Source organism: Xylocopa sonorina, chromosome 9 (assembly GCF_050948175.1).
Source record: "Xylocopa sonorina isolate GNS202 chromosome 9, iyXylSono1_principal, whole genome shotgun sequence".
NCBI classification, from domain to species: Eukaryota; Metazoa; Arthropoda; class Insecta; order Hymenoptera; family Apidae; genus Xylocopa; species Xylocopa sonorina.
The window spans coordinates 8,609,881-8,631,447 of NC_135201.1; the positions used below are offsets into that span (position 1 = coordinate 8,609,881).

Genomic DNA, 21,567 nt, shown 5'->3' on the forward strand with positions numbered 1-21,567 from the left:
AAGTGTGTTCGCATTTTTCACGATTGATCACAAATATTTATCGTTACTATGACGTTTCTACGCGACAGCAGTCTTATAAAAATAAACGTATAAGTAGATGCTTCCATTCAATTCTCGTGCGATCTTTAAACCTGTTAGGCAATGATTTATACACTGGATAGAGGTACTACTAAAAAATGTACTCGCACGATATGTGTAATAATGTTGGTGAAATAGCGCGATAATCCTGTGCATCTCTCGAATAGTTTATTTAATTCCAACAACAAAACCGTCGCTTCGAGTACTGAATCGTGCTATCAGAAAATATTATCGGGCGCATTTACGATTAGAAGGATATCGTTTTAATAAATGTTTAATGATACGCTGGTAGATACGAGCATTTCTTTTCTCGTGGGGTTTAAAAAACTCCTGCCTCGTCACGTCTATTTTCTTGGCCCGCCGTTTAATGCCAGGTGTATGGACTAAAAAGGCACCGTCGAGTATCACTAGTCGATAGTTTAAAAGACACATCTCGAACATCTGCGAAAGATTACGAAACGAAAGTTAACACAATACAGATATTTTCTATACTTATTGTTAACAATTGTAGCGTGCACAATGCACATCGTGAAATCAAACTTATCAATGATCACAAAGAATGTAAGCGAGAGAGGGACAGATGTGTAATACCTGACTCATTTTGTCTTGCTTGCCTTCCCAAGACATTTCCTCGGCATAGTATGGATCATTTCGTGTCCCAATGTACACTGGCTCCCATCTGTGATGTGGATATTCTCGTTTCGTGATAATAAGTGGTTTCACTTTACCAGGATCAGGTCTAAGTAACCATCTAGTGAGGTGAGGAAACCTTTGGCAATGTGAGCAAAGATACCTAAAGAAACAAGAATTTTCTACGATTAGTATAATATATAAAAAATTCAAATAACATTATTGCGTGATTGTACACGAAATTGGCCTGAATCGTTGCATTCGTCTGCACGAACCTATGAAAATACACAGCTACGCCGGCTTTAGTCGCTAAAAGCAATTCCTTCTTCGTTAAAGGTGGTGGCTCGTTCGATTCTATTTCGAACACTGGCACCACGAAGACGACTCCAGTTTTTGGCGGCCTCCCGTGCACGATCCCCATAAAACCAGAGGCCAATTTCTTGCTGGGTAGTAGCTCAATGTCTGTTACCAGAACGCGAGTGGTGTTCGCTTGCATTCTCGCCACGTTTCTAGCCACATTGATAGGATAAGTCATGCTCCTTTGTTTCCTTTCCGTTTCAACATCTCCTTTTTGGAGGTCGGACGCGGCACAATCACCTTGGGCTTGAATAATCTGTCCCAAAGCTGGCGGGCGGCCAGCGGGAAATATAAAGTGAACGGAAACCTACGAAGGATTCTGTATTAAAACGTGTACCGTGGCGTGTCTAGCATTTCACTAATTTCATGTAGACATATGTATATATCAAGTACAATTAAGAGGAATCATAGTCGTTAAAACAACGAGAGTTCTCTATTCCATTTTCTCCACTTTACTTGATTTTTACCAACGTTAAAGAACAATTTTCAATCTCGATACGTCTCGACGCGCGCAGGGCTCGTTCGATCACGATTAAGAAGCTAATCATCCACTTTGAGAGCGAGTGCATAGGGAAACCTTGTACATTTCAGGTTCGCAACGGCAGGCCCGATCGAGGAGAGCAACGGCGATACCAGCGTCGAGGCCTGGCGTGAAAACGGCTAGACTTAACGGGCCCTCCCATCTCCGGGCCAATTCCACGATTCCGTAGACCTGGTCCGCAGTGGCGTGCGTGCAGAGGGTCACCTGGGGCAACTTGTCCCCCTCCTCGGTTCCGCGCAATACGAACGGTAGAACTCTGTAGGGGCTCTTCTCACCGATTTCCGGGCTCCATGTCACTTTGGACGCAGGATACGAAAGGACATCCGGTAGGCCATGGTACCATCTGCAAAACCTTTTGTCCCCAGGTTGCAGCCCCGCCATATGCATGCCCGCCGCGAAGGCGGGTGCCTCGACCTGCGCGTCTTGCTGAGTACTCGGATGGCTCTTCACAGGTATTACAACGTCGTCGGTGCTGATTATCAGAATCGGTAAGTAGAATACACGATTAAGCAGAACGCGTGCGAGAAGGACTAGGAGGACCGTCAGGCACAACCAGATCAGGAACCTTCGACCGGAGCAACGCATCTTCGTGATAGAAACGATTTTCCATATTACGAGCGTGTTCAGTTCATTGGAGCAGTGGATACGTACGTTGTGCACTGCTGTTTCCTGTGCGGGAATGCAGGACCGTTGGTTTAGGATCGATATGGCGCAGGCGTGCCTACGTTCGGTGCGGTTTCATGGAATTTCAAACTTACGAGGACAGAAATCGCTGTTCAAATGAAGAGAGCAACTGGATCCAACCCGCGATGTTGTATTTGCGAATAGCTTTCCGGAATATCCGAGTTTCCGGACGTCTGTAAGAGGCATTCAGATTTACGATTGTTATTGTGTTCGTTGAGAGTAGTAGAGTAAGGATACCTGACTGTTTTAGTTCAATATCTTCGATTGAAGGGAAAGCGACGAATTTTGTTTTGCGATGAATCGCACCTAATATCCTCGTGATTGATCCCAAGGCTATGTTCTAATTTTAGTGTGCCGATGGGAAGCCGCTTATGCTACTATACCTTCTTCTGGTAACATGCAATGCGCCAAACCTATTGAAATTCAATTCTACGGGAGTCAGTAGTCCCGAAATTGATCTAAGTGCTGCACGGATCAGTTGATTTTAGAATATCAGAGCTCGACTTTATGAACTTTACGTTGTTCCTTGCTCTTGATCGCCTGTGATACGTGAATTACTTTTTACTACACGTGCAGTTTCGATTGTATACAACGTTGTCTTCAGTTCAAAGATCGGATATCTATATAATACATTACATTTAAAAAGAAGACGTTTTTATTTGTTACTGGAAAGTATCCTCTGAACTTTACTATCGTTGTTGACTTCTAACATTGAACGCAGTCGTATCTATCTCTATTCTCTACTTATAAACAATAAACCTGAAAAGGAAATGACGATGCGTTAAACATTCCAATATACGACGGTACACGGCGACAACAGAGTCAATGAAAAGTGGAAAATATAAAACGATACGATCACAAGCGGTTCCTTATGTAAAAAAAGAAGCGTCTATGATATTTTTGTACTCTTGATACAAAAATAAACGGATAGCTTCGAGGAGGGGAACCCCTGTGATCGCGTTGCAATTTATAATCGAAGGAACCTTGGCATTCATCCATGGACGTGCCCCTTTTTCCAGCACCGCCAACCCTAGAGGGTGTAGCGACGCCTGTTAGTGATGTGGCAGACGTTGTGAACTTGACACCTGTTCTGTTGCCCGCTGCTACGTATTCTCCTAAACAACATGTCGGTACAAAAATGCGTAAGGCGGTTGGTATTCAGAAGATACGACATTCCATCCGTAGGAACTTAGTATACCCCAAGTCGAAGGATCAAATCCAGCATCGTGTTACTGAATTCCGCATAAAAATGACGGAACGACAGAGGAATGAGGAAAGCGAGGACGATGATGATGTAGTTTGCGCAGTTGGTATGATCAATTTCTGTATCAGCCTTTTTATTTTGTATTCTGCAATGTCCTATTTGATGTTTTAAAGGTATCTCTGCAATGTATTACAAAATGTCTCCAGAATGTTTTTTGAATGTTTTACGTTTACGTTTTGTTACAATACCTGTAAGGTAGTTTAAGGTATGTCCCGGATGATACACGATATTTTAATTATCCTTTCCATTTTGGTCCAGCTGCAGCTATGTCACGTGTACGTTTCCTTCAATTAATAATAGATGGCGGTTAATTGTACCTAATATTAATGAGAACGTGGACAGTTGATATAACTTGGATATATTTGGTAAAAAATGAAGTAACCTTTTAAACGGTTGTACTATCCACGGCAAGAATTAAATCTTCCCATCCTTTTACCTTCAAGGCTATTTATAAACTAAGTACATACACGTGTACTCGACTTAAAGTATAACTTTACCGCTCGTATTACTTCTTCATACATTAATAATAACACGTTAAAGGGAAACGAATCGATACGTTAGGCAAATATGGATAGTATGGCGGAAAAGTATGGTATAGACTTCGAAATAAGGAATTAAACCTAAATAGACACTGTATCGCTAAACACAAGACATTTCTTCCAACAAAGAAATATGATTTTGAAATTAAATACATATCTTACCCGCTTTTATGTAGCGCTAATTATGAAAATATCCCTCTTTATTGCCTGAAATATTTCCTTGGTTCAGATTCAAATACCGGATGTACTAGCGCTAGAGCTCTTATTATCTGTGCATGTGATTTGGTCAAGTTTCCGGACCCGGACTTTCCTTGTATTTTTATATTTAATATAGAGATTCAACGATATAACCACTATTACCTGCGGATGGTAATAACTGATGACGTCTTCAAAGGTTATGTTGGTTACAAAGAAACAAAAGAAATCCGGATCCGGATCTCTTTACACGAGTAAGTATGTACTCACGATCAGATCCGGATTTCCAAAATATGAATATTTCGCGTACATAAGTAACTGGACAGTTAGAGCTCTGATATAAACAAACGAGGCGTTCAAATTTTATCTTCTTTGCATTCAGCTTGCTTTCTTCCATTCAAAGTAATACCGAGCATCTCGATTCTTATCTTCTTCGATGATCTTCGAACAAAACTTCATTCATCGAAGCTTCGTTTATTGAAGCTGAAGTTTTACTCGATATTAAACTTACTAAATTCAGTTTTCTTATGACTATGTGATTGCTTATACCTATAATTACATCCACCATTACTGTACACGTAAATTTGAATATGTACTCTTGTAGTCACTGTATATACATGTTATTATAATGATACAATTCTAAAACATTTTTACGTTTGTAATAAACTGATTATTAACATCTATTTGAGAAGTGTAATAGTAATAATTGAATCTTTCTATTATCTTTAAACAATTAGGTACACCTACAACTATTTCGGAAGAAATTTCTCCGGGATGTAAGACCGTCGTAGACATCGAAAAATTAACGAAATCTGTCGCTATTCAAACGATAGTTGGACTACCGTTGCGACTTAGAGTTTTACCATCCATTAAAGATATCGTTCAAGAGGAGGCTGTAGATTCGGCAAACGTAAAAGGATTTTCTAAAGTATGGAAGCATATCAGATTCCTGGGACGACTGTCGCTCTCTTTATTCGGTGAAAATTAATTCACATCTTGTTTTTCATATATTTGTTCTGTAAATCAATCGCAAAAGTAACATCAGAATAATAAAGTAACTTCAAATAAGTCGTCTTCGATATTTTTAATAAAAAAGATAAATTAATTAATTTCAATTGATTCGAAAACGTAAATTTAACATGGTTTATTTATATCATAGGATTGTTATGGTTACTCATAATTTGGACTATTGTGGGTGCTCTGGCCTTTTGTGCCACCGAAGGTCCACGAGAACGTGATCAAGTTGTAATATTAAAAAACATGCAGAGGGACTTGTCGGTCGGTTTAGCAACGGAACTGAGGCAGTTGCGTACGGAAAAGGAAGAGGACCTAGAACCGCTTTGGAGCAATAAAGTGCAGCATTATGTAGCAAAACACGAACAGCTGCTGTTGATGGCGGTTAGTACCGGATATGGTGAAAATGGAGGCGGCGGTCAGCTTTGGACATACTCTGGTTGCATTCTTTTCGCTCTCTCACTTCTCACCACGCTTGGTAATTTAATTTTCTAAAAAATAAAATATAAAATAAAGGTGAAGGATAACAAAGTTTCACGTTTCTCTTACATGGCTCTCGTTTGTTTCGACTGGTAGGTTTTGGTGCACCGGTTCCGCGAACAACAGCTGGCCGAACAGTAGCCGTTATTTTTGCAGCAATTGGAATACCTGCACATTTTCTTTTAGTTATGAATCTTGGTCTTTTGTTAGCAGTGCGATTGCAGAGGTACGCTATATCCAGAAAGTTTGTTGACTATGATCAAAGAGACGTAAAATATTTGGCGCCGGTACCCAAGTGGGTCAAATGGGTACCCTTCGTTTGCGTAGGTAATTATAAAAGCATATATTACTGTAGAACATTAAGTTCTTGTAGCTAATCTTGTATTTCATCGCACTGTTAAGAAAATTGTCGGTAACATTAGTCAAAAAATCTATGAACAATTTAGTTCAACTCTATAGGTGTAGAATTATAATTAAAATGACTGTACGGTTTTTAATTATAGCTAGTTACTATCTACTGGGCATTCTATGTTTCGGAGTAGCCAGATCTAGACCGATTGCAGCAAGTGTTCTGTTTCCTTTAGACTTTACGGCTGCGGGTAGCCTTTCAACGATAGTTGGCTACGTAAGAATACTATACGGTCTTTACTTGGAAGGTGTGGTCACTGTTATCGCGTTTGCGGTTGCGGTACTACGCGTATCAGCTACCCAAAGCTTGACCAACATTGGTCTTAAATATGGTTTACTAATCGAAGCTTAATATTTTAGACAAACATTTTATGTGCATACAATGTATGAGATAAAGACGTCGTATATATGTGTATGCAAACCGTCACGTTATACATAAATGTACATTAACCTTAGGAATACAGAATTGTTAAGCAGCGTGCAAAAACCAAAAGTAGAACGAAGAATATGTCATTTAGAAACAAGATAAGATAAGTTGTTACATTGAACTTTTTCAAATCTATACATATAGTTATAGTTAGTATTCCTAGTGTTAATACATATATCCATAATTTTTAAATATGTATATTATGAAAATATTTGAAATATTTTAATTATAATTTAATGATAAAATTAAATTATATATAGAATATCATTCATTCGGATTAAACATGTAGAAAATTAAAATTAAAAGGCATAATATGGAATTGAAATAGAGGATAGCACAATAAGAAATGTGATGGTTAATATAAGTAGGACAACATAAGAAGGATGACATAAGTAAAATTATGACGGTTTGCGTAATTTATTACACAATTAATATAGATATCAACTATTAAACCTGATACTTCGGTAACTATTAATTTCGTTTATGTATAGATTCTGTTTGTGACAGTCCACCAACAATAGTCTGTATATGAATCAATTAAGCAATAGTGCTAATATATAATTGTATTTGTAACAAAAAAAAACCAACAATGAGTTGCAGTTATAGTTTGCTTTAAATGTGAGTAACATTTATAATGTCGAAACGTATCAGATCCTTTTATACGAGAGTTATGTTTTAAACTGTTACATATTTGCATTTTATTTATTTCTATGAATGACTAATCTCCTTGTCATTCAAAAATGTTGAATATTCTAAATTAAATCTTTAAGACACTTTTCGTCTTCTCATTGCGTCAATGTCGTCGTTACTCGGACTGCTGCTTTTTATTCGATCATTATTTAATGGTTTATCTCCTGGGCCTTCAGGATCAGAAGAGGTTGCATCAGAAACGTTTTCATCACCTAATGCTATCCGTATAGATTCCACTAAATTCAAGGGGCCAGTATAACTTCGTTTAGTTCCTATAAATACAGTAATAATAAATATAGTAATCTTCAGAATAATCAATGAAGGTAAATTATCATATCCCTTACAATCCTTAACTCGGATACTACGGGTGTTAAGTTACGGCTATGCAATATAAAAATGATGGACATAACTTTAACTTTCAATGAAAAAGAGCAATAGACCTGCTTTACAAACTTACAGTAATGAATATCACTGAATGATGTAACTACAGCGCGACTGTTATATTGTGTAACAAGATTATGAAAACTTTGCTGTACTTTATGCTTCTGTTTCCTCCTGACAGTTCACTCACCAGTTACCAGTTTATCCAAATATAGCTTTCTTGATTTTACTAAGTAGACCATCACTTTTATCACTTTCATCATTTTCATCATTTTCATCTTTCTGCGAACTCTGTCTCGCTTGAGTTTTTACCTTCGAACCTGCCAAAAGAAGTGTGCACAATCTCAGGACAAAAGAATTTAATATAAAAGTAGATATAACAAAATTCAGACAATAAATTTAATCCAACTGAGTTTGTTAATATCCTTTTTTTATATGCATATATCTGTTACAAATATTTACTCTATTATTATGAAATACTAATAAAACGCACTTTGAAATTTTTACATCGTTTATTTAATTAGCAAGGGCAGGTACACGTAAGAAAACTCAAGCGACACACAAGTCTAATCTAGTGCATCTTTGAGAAAGTTAAAGATTATTTAAGAAATCCCATTCGAAATATTTATAACTTTGATATCGTGTAATAAACTAAGTTTGATTTACTAAAAAATAATAATAATGAATGGTATCATGAAAATATATTAGACTTCCTGTACTATATGTATTGTAACATAATCATGTAATCTTCGCTATCATGATTTGTCACGTTTATCCTTACCATCTGTTTTGTATGTTATGCCATGTATACTTCCAGGTGTGTCATCTTCTAGTTCAGCGTAAGCTTGTATTAATGCCAACTGTTTGTCATTTAATTTTGTGGGTACGACAATTTGTATTTGGACATAATGATCTCCATATCCTGTGCCATTCACCTTTTTCATTCCTTTACCGTTAAGTCGAATTGTAGAATGGGACGAAGTACCAGGGCGAATCTGTACAGTATGATCCTCGTAAACACCCTCTATTCTAATTGCACCGCCAAGTATGGCTTGTGACAACGAAATTCTAGCATCCGTGTGAATGTCTGGACCATCTCTTCGGAAATATTTCGATTTTTCCACGCGGAATGTTATAAACACTTCTTTATTACCAACACTCATCCGAATTGTTTGACCGTCTTCAATACCAGCTGGGACTGGGACTATTACTTTTTTACGTTGCAGCTGTTGAAGCATTTTATATAAAACAGTTATTATATTTATACATTTATTCAAATTAAATAAATTTACTATATTTTTTAACCCATTTACAGACACTCTAAAACTTTTCAATGTGCTCGAAAACACATTACAAATATATATATATTATATAGTACAAGTGAAAATACCCTGTGATCGCAGAATCAATCAAAATAAGGTTCAACCACTCTTGTCTGTAATAGGGTTAATTAATATTAAAGTTTTTTTACCGATTGTCCTTTTCCAGTGCATTCAGTACATGGATATTTAATGTACATTCTGGTACCGTGGCAATAACGGCAAGTAGAACGCATGACGAAAGGACCAGTGCTAATCGTTTCCATACCAGTTCCATTACAATAGTGGCACTTAACTGCTTTCGTTCCTGTATCACATCGTGAGCCTAAACATTTAGGACAAGTATCTACTATATTTAACTGAATTTCTTTATCCACTCCTCTGGCAGCTTGGGCAAACGTTAAATTCATAACAACCTGGAAAAATAAAAGTAAAATTTATAATTGATTTATGTACAAAAATGTGTACTCGAGTACACATACTAAACACATTGTGCCTTCAAAACAGTTGTGCAACACACCTCTTCAGATGCTCCGAAACCATACTTTGATTCCCCAAAATCATCAAAAACAATATTTTGAAATCCAGCATCGCCAAATATTTTCCTAAATAATTCTTCTGGGTTGACCGTTGACCTAAATTGCCAGCTACCGCCAAAGTCCTTTGTGTGACCACCTCCACTACCTTGTCCCATTCCCATTTGTTCTGACGTTGATCCCCATGTGTCATATTCTTTTCTCTTGGTCTCATCGCTCAACACTTCGTACGCTTCCGAAACTTCTTGAAATTTTTTACTTGCATTAGGATCACCTTTGTTTGTATCCGGATGATACTTTTTGGCAAGCTGATAGTAAGCTTTTTTAATATCCTTTGCTGAAGCATTCTTAGAGACTCCCAGTATCTCGTAATAATTACGCTTTAGCAGTTTGTGTGTTACATGTATTCCCCTTTGAATTTGCGTTAAATTACCTATCGTACCTGTAATTATATTTGAAAAGATTCATTAAAACGTGAGTAAATTTGTTTTTATACAAAAGTTGTTACGACACATTCATAAATTTCCAATGTTACCGAACTCGAAGTGAAGTTCAAATTATGAGAATATACACTTCGATGTTATTATAAATAACGTATAAAGATAGAAAGCATGTGCCACAGAATGTTAGGTTACTTTTCGATTTCGAAATCTACTCGTTAAAATTTCGCATAACAAGAGGAGACATTCCCGCTGATATGTACAAGGCAAAAGAAAAGATGTTCACGAAATACCGGAGCACACTTAAATACGCTAACAAAACGCGCGACATTAAAATAGCGTGATGTAATCTATGTTTTTCACGATCAAACGTATGCATTACATTTTCCTGTTTTCTTTGAGGTCCAGTTGCCGACATCTAATACTACTGTTGTAATAGATCGGTGACATGTGCTACAATTTTGCACAATGCTGCAAGACAATTTACTTAATTTACTATTATTGATTAAACTAATAGCCTTTGGTCGGAAAACGATTGCTAGCCCCTTGCCGGTCGCCATGTTGCATAAGAGACGCATGGCCGCTGTATCACGTGACATGTCGAAATTAAAGTGTACTTTCTAGATATGTACACGCTATACATACAAATAATATATGCATGGTATGTGCATCAGTACATAATACTTGATAACATCTTTTATATCAATAACATTCAGTTAATAAGCAAAAGAGTAATTAAAGAATTTCTCTTATCTTTCGTGAAAGCCACAGATACATAAATCGCGTGAAAAAATCGCACAACAAATTAATGCTAGTAAAAAAATTATTGACAATTTTCGTTAAAAAATTCTCACGTAAAATAAAGAAAAAGACTCGTTCTCATATGTAAACCTTGAAAAACGAATAACTATATGTATAGAAATATATGTGTGTATATACATATATATATAAATTTTCACAAACACCTTAATAATATCTTTTAATATGTAAAGTGTTTAGAATATTTACAAAACAGCTTTAAAAATATACATTTATGTTCATATTAATATGTACATTTAACACCTAAAAGATATTGTAAGGTGATTCAGCGCCGTCCGTTGTTCATGTATACGTATAAGAAGAAGAATCGTTCTCTGGATAACTTATAGTTACAGCAGTCGCTTGGCGAAGCGGAAGATTTATGGTTCGAATCCCGATCTAGGCAAAGTCCGAGCAGCCGATCGGAGGATAAGTTGAAAAATGTTGATATGAACTTTTTTTATAACCTTTTCCTACTATATTGGTGTCTAGATCAGATCAGACGAAGGCGACATCGTAATCGCTTTTTATTTTCCGACTTCGAAGACAGCAGCGTGTCTACCGCTTTCTTCGCAGTACGTCCCCATTATCAAATTGAAACATATTCGATCGATATGATTTTGGGCTATGGCGATTTCCCTGTGGCTTTTCCTACTGTTCCGCAATTTGTTTGCAATGTGTTCCCCATAAACGGAAAACTCGTCTCGTTTTGAGATAGCTTCTATCAATGTCTTCATACATTTCAATGCTTCTGTTTCATTAGTGGCATCGTTTAGTGCCCAATTCTTAGCATCGTTTGCTTGTGATTTTCGAAATAATACACTGGACCTCCTATATGCTACATTTGGCCCTGGAGTCTCCCCCTTGGTTGTTTCTTCGCGAGAAGATTGGATACCACTGACCGAAAGTTCTTCCGGAACACTGCTTTCCTATTATAAACAAAATGTCAATACATTTGATATCAGTTTATCAACACCACGCAACTGTTTCGATATAGTAAAGTGAACGTCGTCTAATGGTTCGGTTTGTGTTTGTGCGTTACCAAATCATCGAGATACAATGTCTATACGTTAGCGGCCGTAACAACAGCATTTAAGATATATCAAAATAATACTTTTTGTGCGTGCATTCAGAATTGGTCACAGTGGTGAAGTAAGCACACTTTTTTTTATACAGTAAAAGAAATATAAGTATCAAGATCGAACGAGATAGCGATATGAAAAAGGTTCGCTCTTACGCCATCACGGGTGAACTTATCACATAGTACTCATTACTGATAACTACATAACGTATGTTAGGGCCATTCGAACAAAGAACATGTGCTGCGAAGGTAAAGAGTTAGTAAAAAAAACCCTTACTTCGGGACATAGACGATTTCTTCTACGTATCGTCATGTGGATCACCGACTGCGCGGACTTGTGTCTGCGTAAATGTTTATATAATACAGAAATCGGTGTCAGATAGTTGTGTCTCGAACGAATTTACAATTCTAAATTACATAGAGCTCTTGCCTTGTACTTTTAACAAAATGGATACGAATGAATACTTAATGTTGCTCTTTCCCCTCTTCTACGCAAAAGTAAAATAGCTAATTCATAAATAATAAAGTTACCGACGAAAAGTACACTTACTTCGATCTGATCGTACAGTGAAGATTGTTTCTCGCGTCGAGGGCACCGGCTTCCACTAGATTCAACTTCTGGTAATAAAAATAACAACGGCTCGTATCCGAACCACGACGCTTTACTCGATCCGCATCTGTTCGAATTCGACAGTTTCTTATATTCTCTACGGAATTGGCATTTTAAATTGCGTATCTTTTTCTCTACTTCGTTAATGTTCAGTTCATACTTTTTCGACAAGTATTCCAACGACTCGATTTTTTTGCTATGATTGCTGTAGTGCTCATCTTTTCTGTTCCACAAGCACTCATTCTTTTGCAGATCTTCGATAAATAACAAAACTCTGCTGTTCGACCACATGTTGCTCGTACGGATACGATCTTCCGTGAATGATATACCTTATCTTCAGAGACTGTATCTCTCAATGGGATACAGAAGACTGACTCTCCGCGTACGGCCCCCCTTGTATGCGGATACATGTCTGCAGACAATGTCTGTGGATGTGTACAACTTGGGAGCATTGATTCTGCCACGCTATACAAATGTGCAACGATGTCTATAGATAAATAATGGCGATCGAATAGGAAGTGGCTCGATCTAACTGGTTCCAGATGGCGCCGCGTAACTCGTGGTACGTTTTAAGTCCTGAAATTCTCGGTGTCATCTAACACGTTAGTTACCGCCGTATATAAAGTCACTTTCTACCTCTTTCCTCTCTTGTTTTCTTGAGCGAGATCTGCGTTAGGGATGATCGAATATATTCGACAATGTTTCTAGTCTCTCTTCTAAACAGCAAAATAGCCTCCGTCGTAGGGACCGGAAACTCCGGTATTGTCGATCCCTTCCGTCAGGGATCAGGATCCATGAGGATTTCCCAATATAAAAAAAAAGAAATAACGCAATGTTAATGTAGATATGCAATAATGTACACATGTATGTCGTTACAAAGTATAAACGTGTAAAAAATATTTCTATAGTTAAACAAGGCTAAGAGAATCTTATTTCGAACAAGTTATTGTTACATTTAATATTATCGTGCGTGAATTTAATGCATTACGACGAATATAATTTGTCCATTCATGTTTTTTTAGTAACAACGGATGTAGAAATACTATTGATATTATTATTCATATGTTAATACATGTAAGATGATACCACAAACAACTAAAGTTCTGAAATAGCAATACAATTAGAATTATAAACGTTCGTACAATTAAAGAGGAAAATAAGACTATGGAAGAATACATTACGAAATAATATAAGTTTAGTTGCAGATTATATCTTATCTTTCATTGAACCCAATCAATGTCAGTGAACGATAGATAAAAGACTACCTGCAAACAGTCTACAGACATTTTATACATAGACAAATTGTCTGCAGACAAGTCTATATATTCGATATGATATATTTGAGATTTGTAGCTTTTAACTACAAGATGAAATAATTTTCCAAGTTTTTCTACCAATTAAAGAAAATGTTCAAAATTATCTAATCTTTAATGAAGATTTTATTACATTTTTTATATAAACCACGTCTTATAAAATATATCATATAATATTGTTTTTTTTATCTTTTACTGGAAAACTTAAAGCTTGCAAATGAAAGCAGAGGTTGAAGTACCTATATAAATACTTAACATTTTTAGTTAAGGATTTTCATGTAAAATAGCAATAAATTTTTAAGTTAAGTAAAACAAAGTTTGTCCAGACCTGTTGCAGAATGATGCACTATATCTATAGCAATAATGATTATTAAACTTTTAATTGAAATAGAATACTATTTTATAGCATTCAAATTTCATGATTTTAATTAGAAATAACTTTTTATCTACAAAAATCGTACAAATTTTGTTTTTGTTCTCTAAGATTTTACCACTACTAATAGTAAATTGAAAATATTCCAATATTTATATATATATGTACGGCGTATAAATAATTTTAGACATAAATAAAGTTAAATAGGCCAATCATGATTTTTTATAGAACAGAATATATTAACTTAAGCGAATATTAATTAATTTCTTACAACAGTCTCTACTGTTTAAATAGTGTTCTGTATGCACAAATCTACACGGCCATCCACCGGCACTTTAACCACACAGGCAAGTTTTTTATACATCTAACCGAGTGCAGAAAGTATTTATGATTTGTTGTTTGCAACAATTCGCTGTATCAATCATTATTTACTAATTAAACTAAATATTAATTATACATACACGACACAGTAAGACTAAATATACATATATATCGAGCTTGTTATCCACAAGTTCATCTTTGTCGTATAAATAAAATTTCTTTAAATATGAAAAACCTAGTACATATGGTAGTTTTGCCAACAATATATTACGACAATTAGATTTCCTTTTTGGTGATTGAGAGACATGGAAACGCGCGTATAATTTTCTTTTAACGAAGACTTATTGGCAGAACGTTACATGTCTCCCATTCTATAATTCCGTTACATTAGATATAATCTTCATTTTTCTGTACCATTAATTCTGATTTCATTTAGCTTTTACGTACAGAAGATCATTGTTTTGTATCGTGTCGAGAACATGCGTCCATTCTTCAGTTCAACTCTTTAAATGGGGCGGAGGGAAAACGGGATACTGTAAAGTAAATCGAAAACCTCCAAATCATGGAGAATGTTCAATGAAATGATAAATAATTTACACTTCTATCGTCTCTTTCAAATATTCATATATACATAAACATATACATTCATACATATAATATGTGTGTATATACACATGCGAATACATGCTACACGTGCGTACACGATTACACGTATACGGCATGTGTATATAAACATAATATGCAAATGCATAAAACCATACGCACGCGCACATGTACACGTAATTTCCACACATACTTATATATATGTACATATGTATATAGTTTAAACAAGATTCGCTGCACAATTCTTCGAATAGAGCAATGTATTAACCTATATACAATGGTACAACCCTAACTTGCCCGTCTAATTTCTGATCACAAATTTGTACAAATTTCGTTTGTACATATCGTATTGGTCACCTACTCTATAAATATTCATTTTACTGTCCTTTACTTCTTCTTTTTTTTTTTCACTCACGGTTGTATATGAGACGCTCATGGATTCTGATAATAAAATAACTTTTCCGATTCGATATTAAAAAGTGCTTTTAAACAGTAACACTACTTTCGTAGTTGCTAATACTAAGGCGTGTAGAATTGCATAGAAACGATGATGTGTGGCAAATTCCTCAATCCGGTGTAAAGGCATGAGCAAAATTTCATTTCGATGGAGCAAAACTTTGATGACGGGAAATGATCCCTGCACTTCTTTTTACGAACCTTAATCAGAACGCTAGTACTTCCACTCTTTTATAACTCTCTCTACGCTCAACTCAGGCTGCATCATTACTGAGCGCTTGGGATCACTAGGTTTGCCCATGCCAAGTAACGGTTTTTCTAACTGCTCTCTGTATAAACGTGACAATTGTTTTTACTTTGACGACATTATTGGACTTTTTGTTTTGCTATACCTCCGTATTTTGATACGCGTCTCATATTTCTAAACAAAATTCCAAATATACAATTGTCAATTTACTATATACCCAAATCGGTTAGAGTCCACACATATCAGATTGTCGGCGTACAAGCTCGACCCTTGTGCAGACTATTTCTAGTAAGCGGATTGTACTACAGCTTAAGATAATTGTCACCTTTTCACGACGATACGACAGTACTTGTTGTTGTTGTTGGTGTCTGAGATACAGTTGTCACTGTTATCAGTGTTAACGTGGTACCAACAGTGTTTTGCTCTGTTGTCGTCGCGACAGCATCCCTTTCGATACACGCTTTCTTCGGCTTCTTGTACTCCTCGGACGAACTCGACTTTCTTTTGTGGTTCGAGCTCGACGAATGGGAACGACTCGAAGCTATGTCATCCTTCGATGAACGACTGCTCGATGATTTCTTCTGTCTGTCTCTTCCGTGACTATGGTGTCCTTCTCTTCTTTTCTCTAACTTCCTATCACTATCCTTGTTATCCGTACGATCCGTACTTTTACTGGGCGTGTGACAACTTTTGGGCACTGAACTGATTTTCAGCAAATCTTCCTTACTATTTACTTTTACTATCTTACTCTCAGATTTACTGCTCTGAGGACTTCTATGGTGATGTCTTTTATGCTCTCTGTCACGCCTATCCCGATCTCTTCTGTCTTTGTGCCGTTCATTTCTACCTTCCTTGTCGTCTCTATGCTTTCTTTTAGCTTTCGGGTGCACTGTGTGCACATCCGATGATAATTTCAATAGATTCTCATCGCTGCTACCGTTTCTACTGTTACTGCTATGACCTTCGGTTTCTATTAGTGGTGACGAAGACGTTATCGAAGAACAAGAAGAAGAGTTAGCAATTTTCGATGTTTGTACGGAGCTTTCTTCTGAAGTATTGCTGGTAGTAGTTAATGGATAGACTTTCTCGTTTTTCGACCTTTCCTTAGCTTCATCCTCCGCCATTTCGATTAACGCTTTTACCGCGTTCTCAGTCGCGCATTCCATCTTCGATGTGAATGCAAGCGTTGTTTCCATCTCCAGTAATTGACAATATCGTTCTACCTTTGCCGTCTCTTCTTTGTACTTCTGTTTAGCGATCTCGTAACTTTCTTTATGAATCTTCTCCAGTACTTCCTTCGAGGCATCTGCTACACCGGTGCGCAAAGATTGACAGACCTCTTCTACGTCAGTCTTCGATTTGTATATAGCAATTTCTAAAGCCTTGTCGACAACTTCCGTCGCGTACGTTGTTGCTATGAATTGTCGCTGCGTCAGCACATCCTGTTCCAAAATGACGACACTACATTCGGAATTCTCATGCTCCAACGAGCACACGTCTGATGAGCATCGTCTTTTACTTTCCTTCGACAGAGGTTCCGTGGTGCTGAATTTACTAGGCGGTTTTGATTCAGTAACAGTTGAAATGGTCTCTTTACTTGATACGTTATTGCCGCTGGATCGACCATGGTGACTTCGATGGTGATCTAACTTGTGACTACTACAGTCGTATTTCTTCTTCTCCCCAGAATGACTGCTACTACTGCTACTGCTACTACTGCTGCTGCTGCTGCTACTGTGAGAATGATGACTGGACTTTTCATTAGATCGACGATGATCTTCGTGTCTCCTTTCTGTCATTTTCTCGTCTCTTTTTTCACGGTTCCGTTTTTGTTCCGTTGTACTATTAGTTTTTGTAGATTTGCCGCTAAAAAGATCCGTACAACTATCATTATTCTCCGTAGAAATTTTTCTCTTGCTGGAAATGGAAGAGTGTCTCGTGTGATCCCTACTTTTACGATCCTCTTTACGTTTTCCGTGATGATCGGACTTCTTCAAGTTTCCTTGATACTCTGCGGCCCTTTCTTTTGCCTTTTTCTCCTCGAGTGAATCGATCGAATGCTTTTGATCTACACGCTGACGATTTGTGTTCTCTTTTTGCTCGTCGCCTATGTTCACAGTCTCCAACGGTTTCTTCTCTTTTATACGATGTTCGTTGCCTACACGTCCATGTCTGACGCTAGAATTATGCTGCGATTCCTGATAATACTGCTTCAATCTAACGTGCCATGCTATACTCGAGACCGCAGACACTGTTCTGAACTGATGAATTATATTACGCGGTAAAAAGTAGATGTCGTTATCGTACAAATTTATTCTAGCGTAACGGATACCCTGTCTACGTAATTGATTCAATTTTGCGTCCTCGACCCATTGCACACACTGCGATATCGGTGGCTCGTGAAGATCCAATTGCAATTTTTCGACCAGCTCAGGAAAATCACCAGCATAAAAAGCCACGACATCTTTCGTGATTCTATTATATTCCGTTGCTTGTCCACCGTGGATAGCTTTTAATACACCAACCGCTGCTGTGGTCATTCTGTCCAAACCGTGTCCAACGTGGTCAGCGTGTGCCTTGGTACGATCTTCGAACATGTACTCGCGGGCTTCGCTAAGACGTGGTAAATACTGTAAATTTCGTAACTCGTTAATGCCTGTTCTGCGTCTTTTGTAAGGACTTTTATTTATATCCGCCGTTGGTACTAATTGCTCCCCTGGTCTGATCCACAAAATTGGACCATCATTCGATTCTTGAGGTGTATCCATCCTCACAACAGATAATGGTCCCCAAGGCATAGTCTGAAATTGAAAGCCATACGAAGGATTTGTTAATGCTAGAAATATCGAGGTGATGGAAGATATGATCCTTGCATGGGCATTCGGATAATCCTCTGATTATATCCTCGGATAAACTGATATTTTTTGGGGACGAAAATGAATGCTTACCAATTTTAAAAACGGATTCTCTTCCAATTTCTGTAGAAGATCTGGGAAATATCCACCAACTTCTTCGTGGACAGTTCCTACGAGACTTATTTGGTGGAGAGGTCCGTATCTAACAGTACCATTACTATATGCTTTACACACTTGTTCTTTGTACTGTACCATAGTTGTAGTCTCTATATCACTGCTTCTTCCTAATACACCATTTTTAACAGTCAATGTGGGATAATTATCTGCCATATAATCCAAAAGATCAGGAAGATACGCCGCAGCATTATGCACTATTCCCATAACATGATACGCGTTACCATTTTCATCCTCGCCAAAAACTACCTACAATGTTGAAATTTCTTTATTTAGTTCGTAAAAAATTGATACCGTATCAGAAATAAAATGTAGAATCTGATGAAAAATCATCTCAGTGGTAAATACGAGTGTACATTCATCGATAGCTTTCGGTAGCCATACAGTGTTTTTATATTTACGTACTTTGAAATATTCTTGAGCTAGTTCTTCTATTTGTTCGTGAGACAATGTATCAATCTCGTCTTGATACATATGCACAACAGTTGCACCGCCGTTAGGATAGGTTTCTATGTGAATGAATTTCTTGTACTTTAGGCCTTCTAATAATTCACTTTTAACTGGTGTATTGTGAAGCATCTTATAATTCTTTGTTTGCAAATTTAACCTGAGATTTTCGTTTGTTGATTTCGAGAATGAGGGATGGGACACTGATTTAGTGCTTAATGAAACTATACTACGATCCCGTTTACATTGGACACCGATACTCGCCCGTTTTATTTTACTGCGTTTATAACATCGTGAGCAGTAACGTCGTTCACTGTGTTCTTTGCTTCGCTTCTCTCTCGAAGTTGAATACGATTTAGAATGGGAACTCGACGATGTGGTGCCAATACAATTCATTGGTTCATCGTGGGGCAGTGCAGCATCTGTTCTCCCAGCTATTGTCACAGGTATTTTATCACTGGTCCATTCAGACTTGATTATGCCCAACTGTTCTTGACGATCTGTTAATTCTGTCTTGACTTCAACAAGCTCCTGTTTCACCTCTCTGTGAATTATGTCCATCTTTTTATCAGTTTTCTCTTCATCTTCTGATTTTATCTGCATAACATGGACTTGTTCTTCGCTTGATTTCTCTAACTGCCCGCAAAGAGAATAAGAAAGATTTTTGTTAACTTTAGTAGCAGATGTGACGTTGTTTGTACTCTCTGTGTCACACTTTGCTGTATCCATCACGACAGTTGAAGTTGTGATCGATGATGTCATGATGCTGGCTAATGTTGTGCTAGGACTGTTCGGACTATCGGATACTCTTGGTGGATAATCTGGACTTCTTGGACTACTGATCACTTCACCGCTACTCTGAGGACTTTCACCTAACTGTGGTGTATTATCATGTTCAAAATTCATACACCCTTCTAGTTTTGTCGGTAATGTATGTAATCCAACAGATACGACTGTATCCTTATTACATCCTGAATCAACCTAATCAAAAATATAATACGTGCTTGAATTAACGATGATTCAAATAAGTTGTATCGTGTATTACTTTAGTTTTTCAAATAAAAAAGATAAATACTCATACCTGAATAGCATGCTGAACTGGTTCTATCAAGGTTTTCATTAATTCATTATTACAGTGGTCCTGATTCCCTATAATATACAAACATTAATTTAATAATATATACTTAACTTTTCAACTCAATTGACAATAGATTAAAATAAGTATCTTTAACTTAAATAAATGCACACAAGATAATAGTGATATATATCATTACACTCTTGTAAAAACTTAGTATATTCCATTGGTCTAAATTCTCCGAGACCATACTTTCTATATCAATAACTTAAACATCGCTGCACCAAACGAGTAACATAATTACCATCCAATATTTACCAGCTAAAGTTACTAAGCAATCCGCAATCATGGTTGAATCTTCAATCGAAAAGTTTATAAAGCCTATTTTGTAACTATAAACAATAGATTTGTCAACATAAATATCAACATAAGATTCACATTGTGCACAGGCACGCAGCGTGCCATTTTTCAAATAAAACAAATCCAACCGGTTCGAGCGTGACACCAAATGAAGTTAAATGTTATTACCGTCTGGTTGTTCAGAAAAACAGGCGACACTATCCAGATCATTCCTTTGATTGGACATGCTGTGTAGTTCCAACGATGGTGTACGCAATTTAGTGCTGACAGCAATTTTAAAAGGAATACGTTCTTCCACATCACCAGAGGAACTCATGAAATTCACGTTTCTCCGTAATTCGTTCCCTTCCGTGTTTGTATTAAACGATGACGCTGTAGAGAAAATCGTGGGCGTCCTGGCCGAATGTAAACCGTAATCGTCTGTAAATTCGCGTGTCTCCTTGATAACACTATTCCACGTGGTCCTCGACACTTTTTCACTGGTCGTAGCCGTTTCCAGTGGCTCGAATACCTGCTGAATCGTATTATTTACATCACACGGTTCGTTTGACACGATACTTTTACCAGCCTCGGATGCCATCTTGATTCTCTGACCGACGTCCTGAACACAACGATACTACGCAACATTTGATTGGATATTTCTTAGCCGCCTTTTGAATAGACCTTATTCTATTCGCCTGGAATCGAATAAAGAGTAGGGGTAAGACCAGTAGATATAGAGGTACCTTAAACATTTTTAATCATTGGAATCTTCGATCCTCAATCTTATTTTTTCCGTAAATTTCACATTACTGTATATATATACGTATATTTATCCATGCTTTTCAATTACTTTATATATATCGTGTGATAACAAACGTTTGAATGTAAA

The 21,567-nt window shown here is 37.0% G+C and overlaps 5 protein-coding genes and 1 long non-coding RNA gene across 15 annotated transcripts; 1 reads left to right on the plus strand and 5 right to left on the minus strand.

Annotated features, from left to right (window-relative positions):
• Nucleotides 1–246: 246 nt before the first annotated feature.
• On the minus strand, nucleotides 247–2,191 carry LOC143427422 (beta-1,4-glucuronyltransferase 1). Of its 2 annotated transcripts, none has more exons than XM_076901562.1 (4): nucleotides 1,643–2,191; nucleotides 984–1,372; nucleotides 670–871; nucleotides 247–519 (listed from the first exon to the last, which is right to left on the minus strand). In XM_076901562.1, exons 1-4 carry the CDS (start codon nucleotides 2,189–2,191, stop codon nucleotides 307–309), a joined length of 1,353 nt encoding a protein of 450 aa, XP_076757677.1. In that variant the 3' UTR covers nucleotides 247–306. The 2 variants fall into 2 exon arrangements, with proteins under 2 accessions (XP_076757677.1, XP_076757678.1); XM_076901563.1 differs by having other exon boundaries at nucleotides 295–461.
• LOC143427420 (uncharacterized) lies at nucleotides 717–6,835 on the plus strand. Of its 6 annotated transcripts, XM_076901559.1 has the most exons (7): nucleotides 717–837; nucleotides 1,657–1,932; nucleotides 3,310–3,600; nucleotides 5,026–5,265; nucleotides 5,448–5,780; nucleotides 5,879–6,109; nucleotides 6,286–6,831. In XM_076901559.1, exons 3-7 carry the CDS (start codon nucleotides 3,429–3,431, stop codon nucleotides 6,540–6,542), a joined length of 1,233 nt encoding a protein of 410 aa, XP_076757674.1. In that variant the 5' UTR covers nucleotides 717–837; nucleotides 1,657–1,932; nucleotides 3,310–3,428; the 3' UTR covers nucleotides 6,543–6,831. The 6 variants fall into 6 exon arrangements, with proteins under 6 accessions (XP_076757674.1, XP_076757673.1, XP_076757672.1 ...); XM_076901558.1 differs by lacking the exons at nucleotides 717–837; nucleotides 1,657–1,932 and adding an exon at nucleotides 2,196–2,336; XM_076901557.1 differs by lacking the exons at nucleotides 717–837; nucleotides 1,657–1,932 and having other exon boundaries at nucleotides 3,106–3,600; nucleotides 6,367–6,835.
• Nucleotides 3,724–4,670, minus strand: LOC143427423 (uncharacterized). 3 transcript variants are annotated; one of them, XR_013102311.1, is made up of 3 exons: nucleotides 4,559–4,664; nucleotides 4,256–4,453; nucleotides 3,724–3,838 (listed from the first exon to the last, which is right to left on the minus strand). It is a non-coding gene; the product is annotated as an uncharacterized LOC143427423 (long non-coding RNA). The 3 variants fall into 3 exon arrangements; XR_013102313.1 differs by lacking the exon at nucleotides 4,256–4,453 and having other exon boundaries at nucleotides 3,728–3,838; nucleotides 4,559–4,670; XR_013102312.1 differs by lacking the exon at nucleotides 3,724–3,838 and having other exon boundaries at nucleotides 4,253–4,453.
• Nucleotides 6,836–7,010: 175 nt separating the features above from the next.
• On the minus strand, nucleotides 7,011–10,597 carry LOC143427419 (dnaJ homolog l(2)tid, mitochondrial). 2 transcript variants are annotated; one of them, XM_076901554.1, is made up of 6 exons: nucleotides 10,366–10,597; nucleotides 9,528–9,985; nucleotides 9,160–9,423; nucleotides 8,470–8,914; nucleotides 7,879–8,008; nucleotides 7,442–7,579 (listed from the first exon to the last, which is right to left on the minus strand). In XM_076901554.1, exons 1-5 carry the CDS (start codon nucleotides 10,580–10,582, stop codon nucleotides 7,890–7,892), a joined length of 1,503 nt encoding a protein of 500 aa, XP_076757669.1. In that variant the 5' UTR covers nucleotides 10,583–10,597; the 3' UTR covers nucleotides 7,442–7,579; nucleotides 7,879–7,889. The 2 variants fall into 2 exon arrangements, with proteins under 2 accessions (XP_076757670.1, XP_076757669.1); XM_076901555.1 differs by lacking the exon at nucleotides 7,879–8,008 and having other exon boundaries at nucleotides 7,011–7,579; nucleotides 10,366–10,589.
• A 646-nt stretch (nucleotides 10,598–11,243) lies between these two features.
• LOC143426831 (uncharacterized) lies at nucleotides 11,244–12,845 on the minus strand. The gene is made up of 2 exons (XM_076900501.1): nucleotides 12,413–12,845; nucleotides 11,244–11,710 (listed from the first exon to the last, which is right to left on the minus strand). The coding sequence occupies exons 1-2, from the start codon at nucleotides 12,761–12,763 to the stop codon at nucleotides 11,309–11,311; spliced, it is 753 nt and encodes a 250-aa protein (XP_076756616.1). The 5' UTR covers nucleotides 12,764–12,845; the 3' UTR covers nucleotides 11,244–11,308.
• A 1,507-nt stretch (nucleotides 12,846–14,352) lies between these two features.
• LOC143427738 (uncharacterized) lies at nucleotides 14,353–21,311 on the minus strand. Its single transcript, XM_076902146.1, has 5 exons — nucleotides 20,865–21,311; nucleotides 20,343–20,410; nucleotides 19,220–20,242; nucleotides 18,734–19,063; nucleotides 14,353–18,586 (listed from the first exon to the last, which is right to left on the minus strand). Exons 1-5 carry the CDS (start codon nucleotides 21,274–21,276, stop codon nucleotides 16,115–16,117), a joined length of 4,305 nt encoding a protein of 1,434 aa, XP_076758261.1. The 5' UTR covers nucleotides 21,277–21,311; the 3' UTR covers nucleotides 14,353–16,114.
• Between the last annotated feature and the right edge of the window lie 256 nt (nucleotides 21,312–21,567).

Excerpts from the sequence above, each read along its gene's own strand:
- LOC143427422 (XM_076901562.1), bottom strand. The coding sequence starts at position 2,191 with ATGCGTTGCTCCGGTCGAAGGTTCCTGATCTGGTTGTGCCTGACGGTC. Across the intron at positions 872-983 it reads GTAGCTGTGTATTTTCATAG|GTATCTTTGCTCACATTGCC; the intron begins GTTCGTGCAGAC and ends TTGTTTCTTTAG. Across the intron at positions 520-669 it reads AGCAAGACAAAATGAGTCAG|ATGTTCGAGATGTGTCTTTT; the intron begins GTATTACACATC and ends AATCTTTCGCAG.
- LOC143427420 (XM_076901556.1), top strand. The coding sequence starts at position 3,288 with ATGGACGTGCCCCTTTTTCCAGCACCGCCAACCCTAGAGGGTGTAGCG. Across the intron at positions 3,601-5,025 it reads TGATGTAGTTTGCGCAGTTG|GTACACCTACAACTATTTCG; the intron begins GTATGATCAATT and ends TTAAACAATTAG. Across the intron at positions 5,781-5,878 it reads CTCACTTCTCACCACGCTTG|GTTTTGGTGCACCGGTTCCG; the intron begins GTAATTTAATTT and ends TTCGACTGGTAG.
- LOC143427419 (XM_076901555.1), bottom strand. The coding sequence starts at position 10,582 with ATGTCACGTGATACAGCGGCCATGCGTCTCTTATGCAACATGGCGACC. Across the intron at positions 9,986-10,365 it reads CTCAAAGAAAACAGGAAAAT|GTACGATAGGTAATTTAACG; the intron begins GTAATGCATACG and ends ATATAATTACAG. Across the intron at positions 9,424-9,527 it reads GTTTCGGAGCATCTGAAGAG|GTTGTTATGAATTTAACGTT; the intron begins GTGTGTTGCACA and ends TTATTTTTCCAG.
- LOC143426831 (XM_076900501.1), bottom strand. The coding sequence starts at position 12,763 with ATGTGGTCGAACAGCAGAGTTTTGTTATTTATCGAAGATCTGCAAAAG. Across the intron at positions 11,711-12,412 it reads CACTGTACGATCAGATCGAA|GAAAGCAGTGTTCCGGAAGA; the intron begins GTAAGTGTACTT and ends TGTTTATAATAG.
- LOC143427738 (XM_076902146.1), bottom strand. The coding sequence starts at position 21,276 with ATGGCATCCGAGGCTGGTAAAAGTATCGTGTCAAACGAACCGTGTGAT. Across the intron at positions 20,243-20,342 it reads CAGTTCAGCATGCTATTCAG|GTTGATTCAGGATGTAATAA; the intron begins GTATGAGTATTT and ends ATTTTTGATTAG. Across the intron at positions 19,064-19,219 it reads TAGCTCAAGAATATTTCAAA|GTAGTTTTTGGCGAGGATGA; the intron begins GTACGTAAATAT and ends TCAACATTGTAG.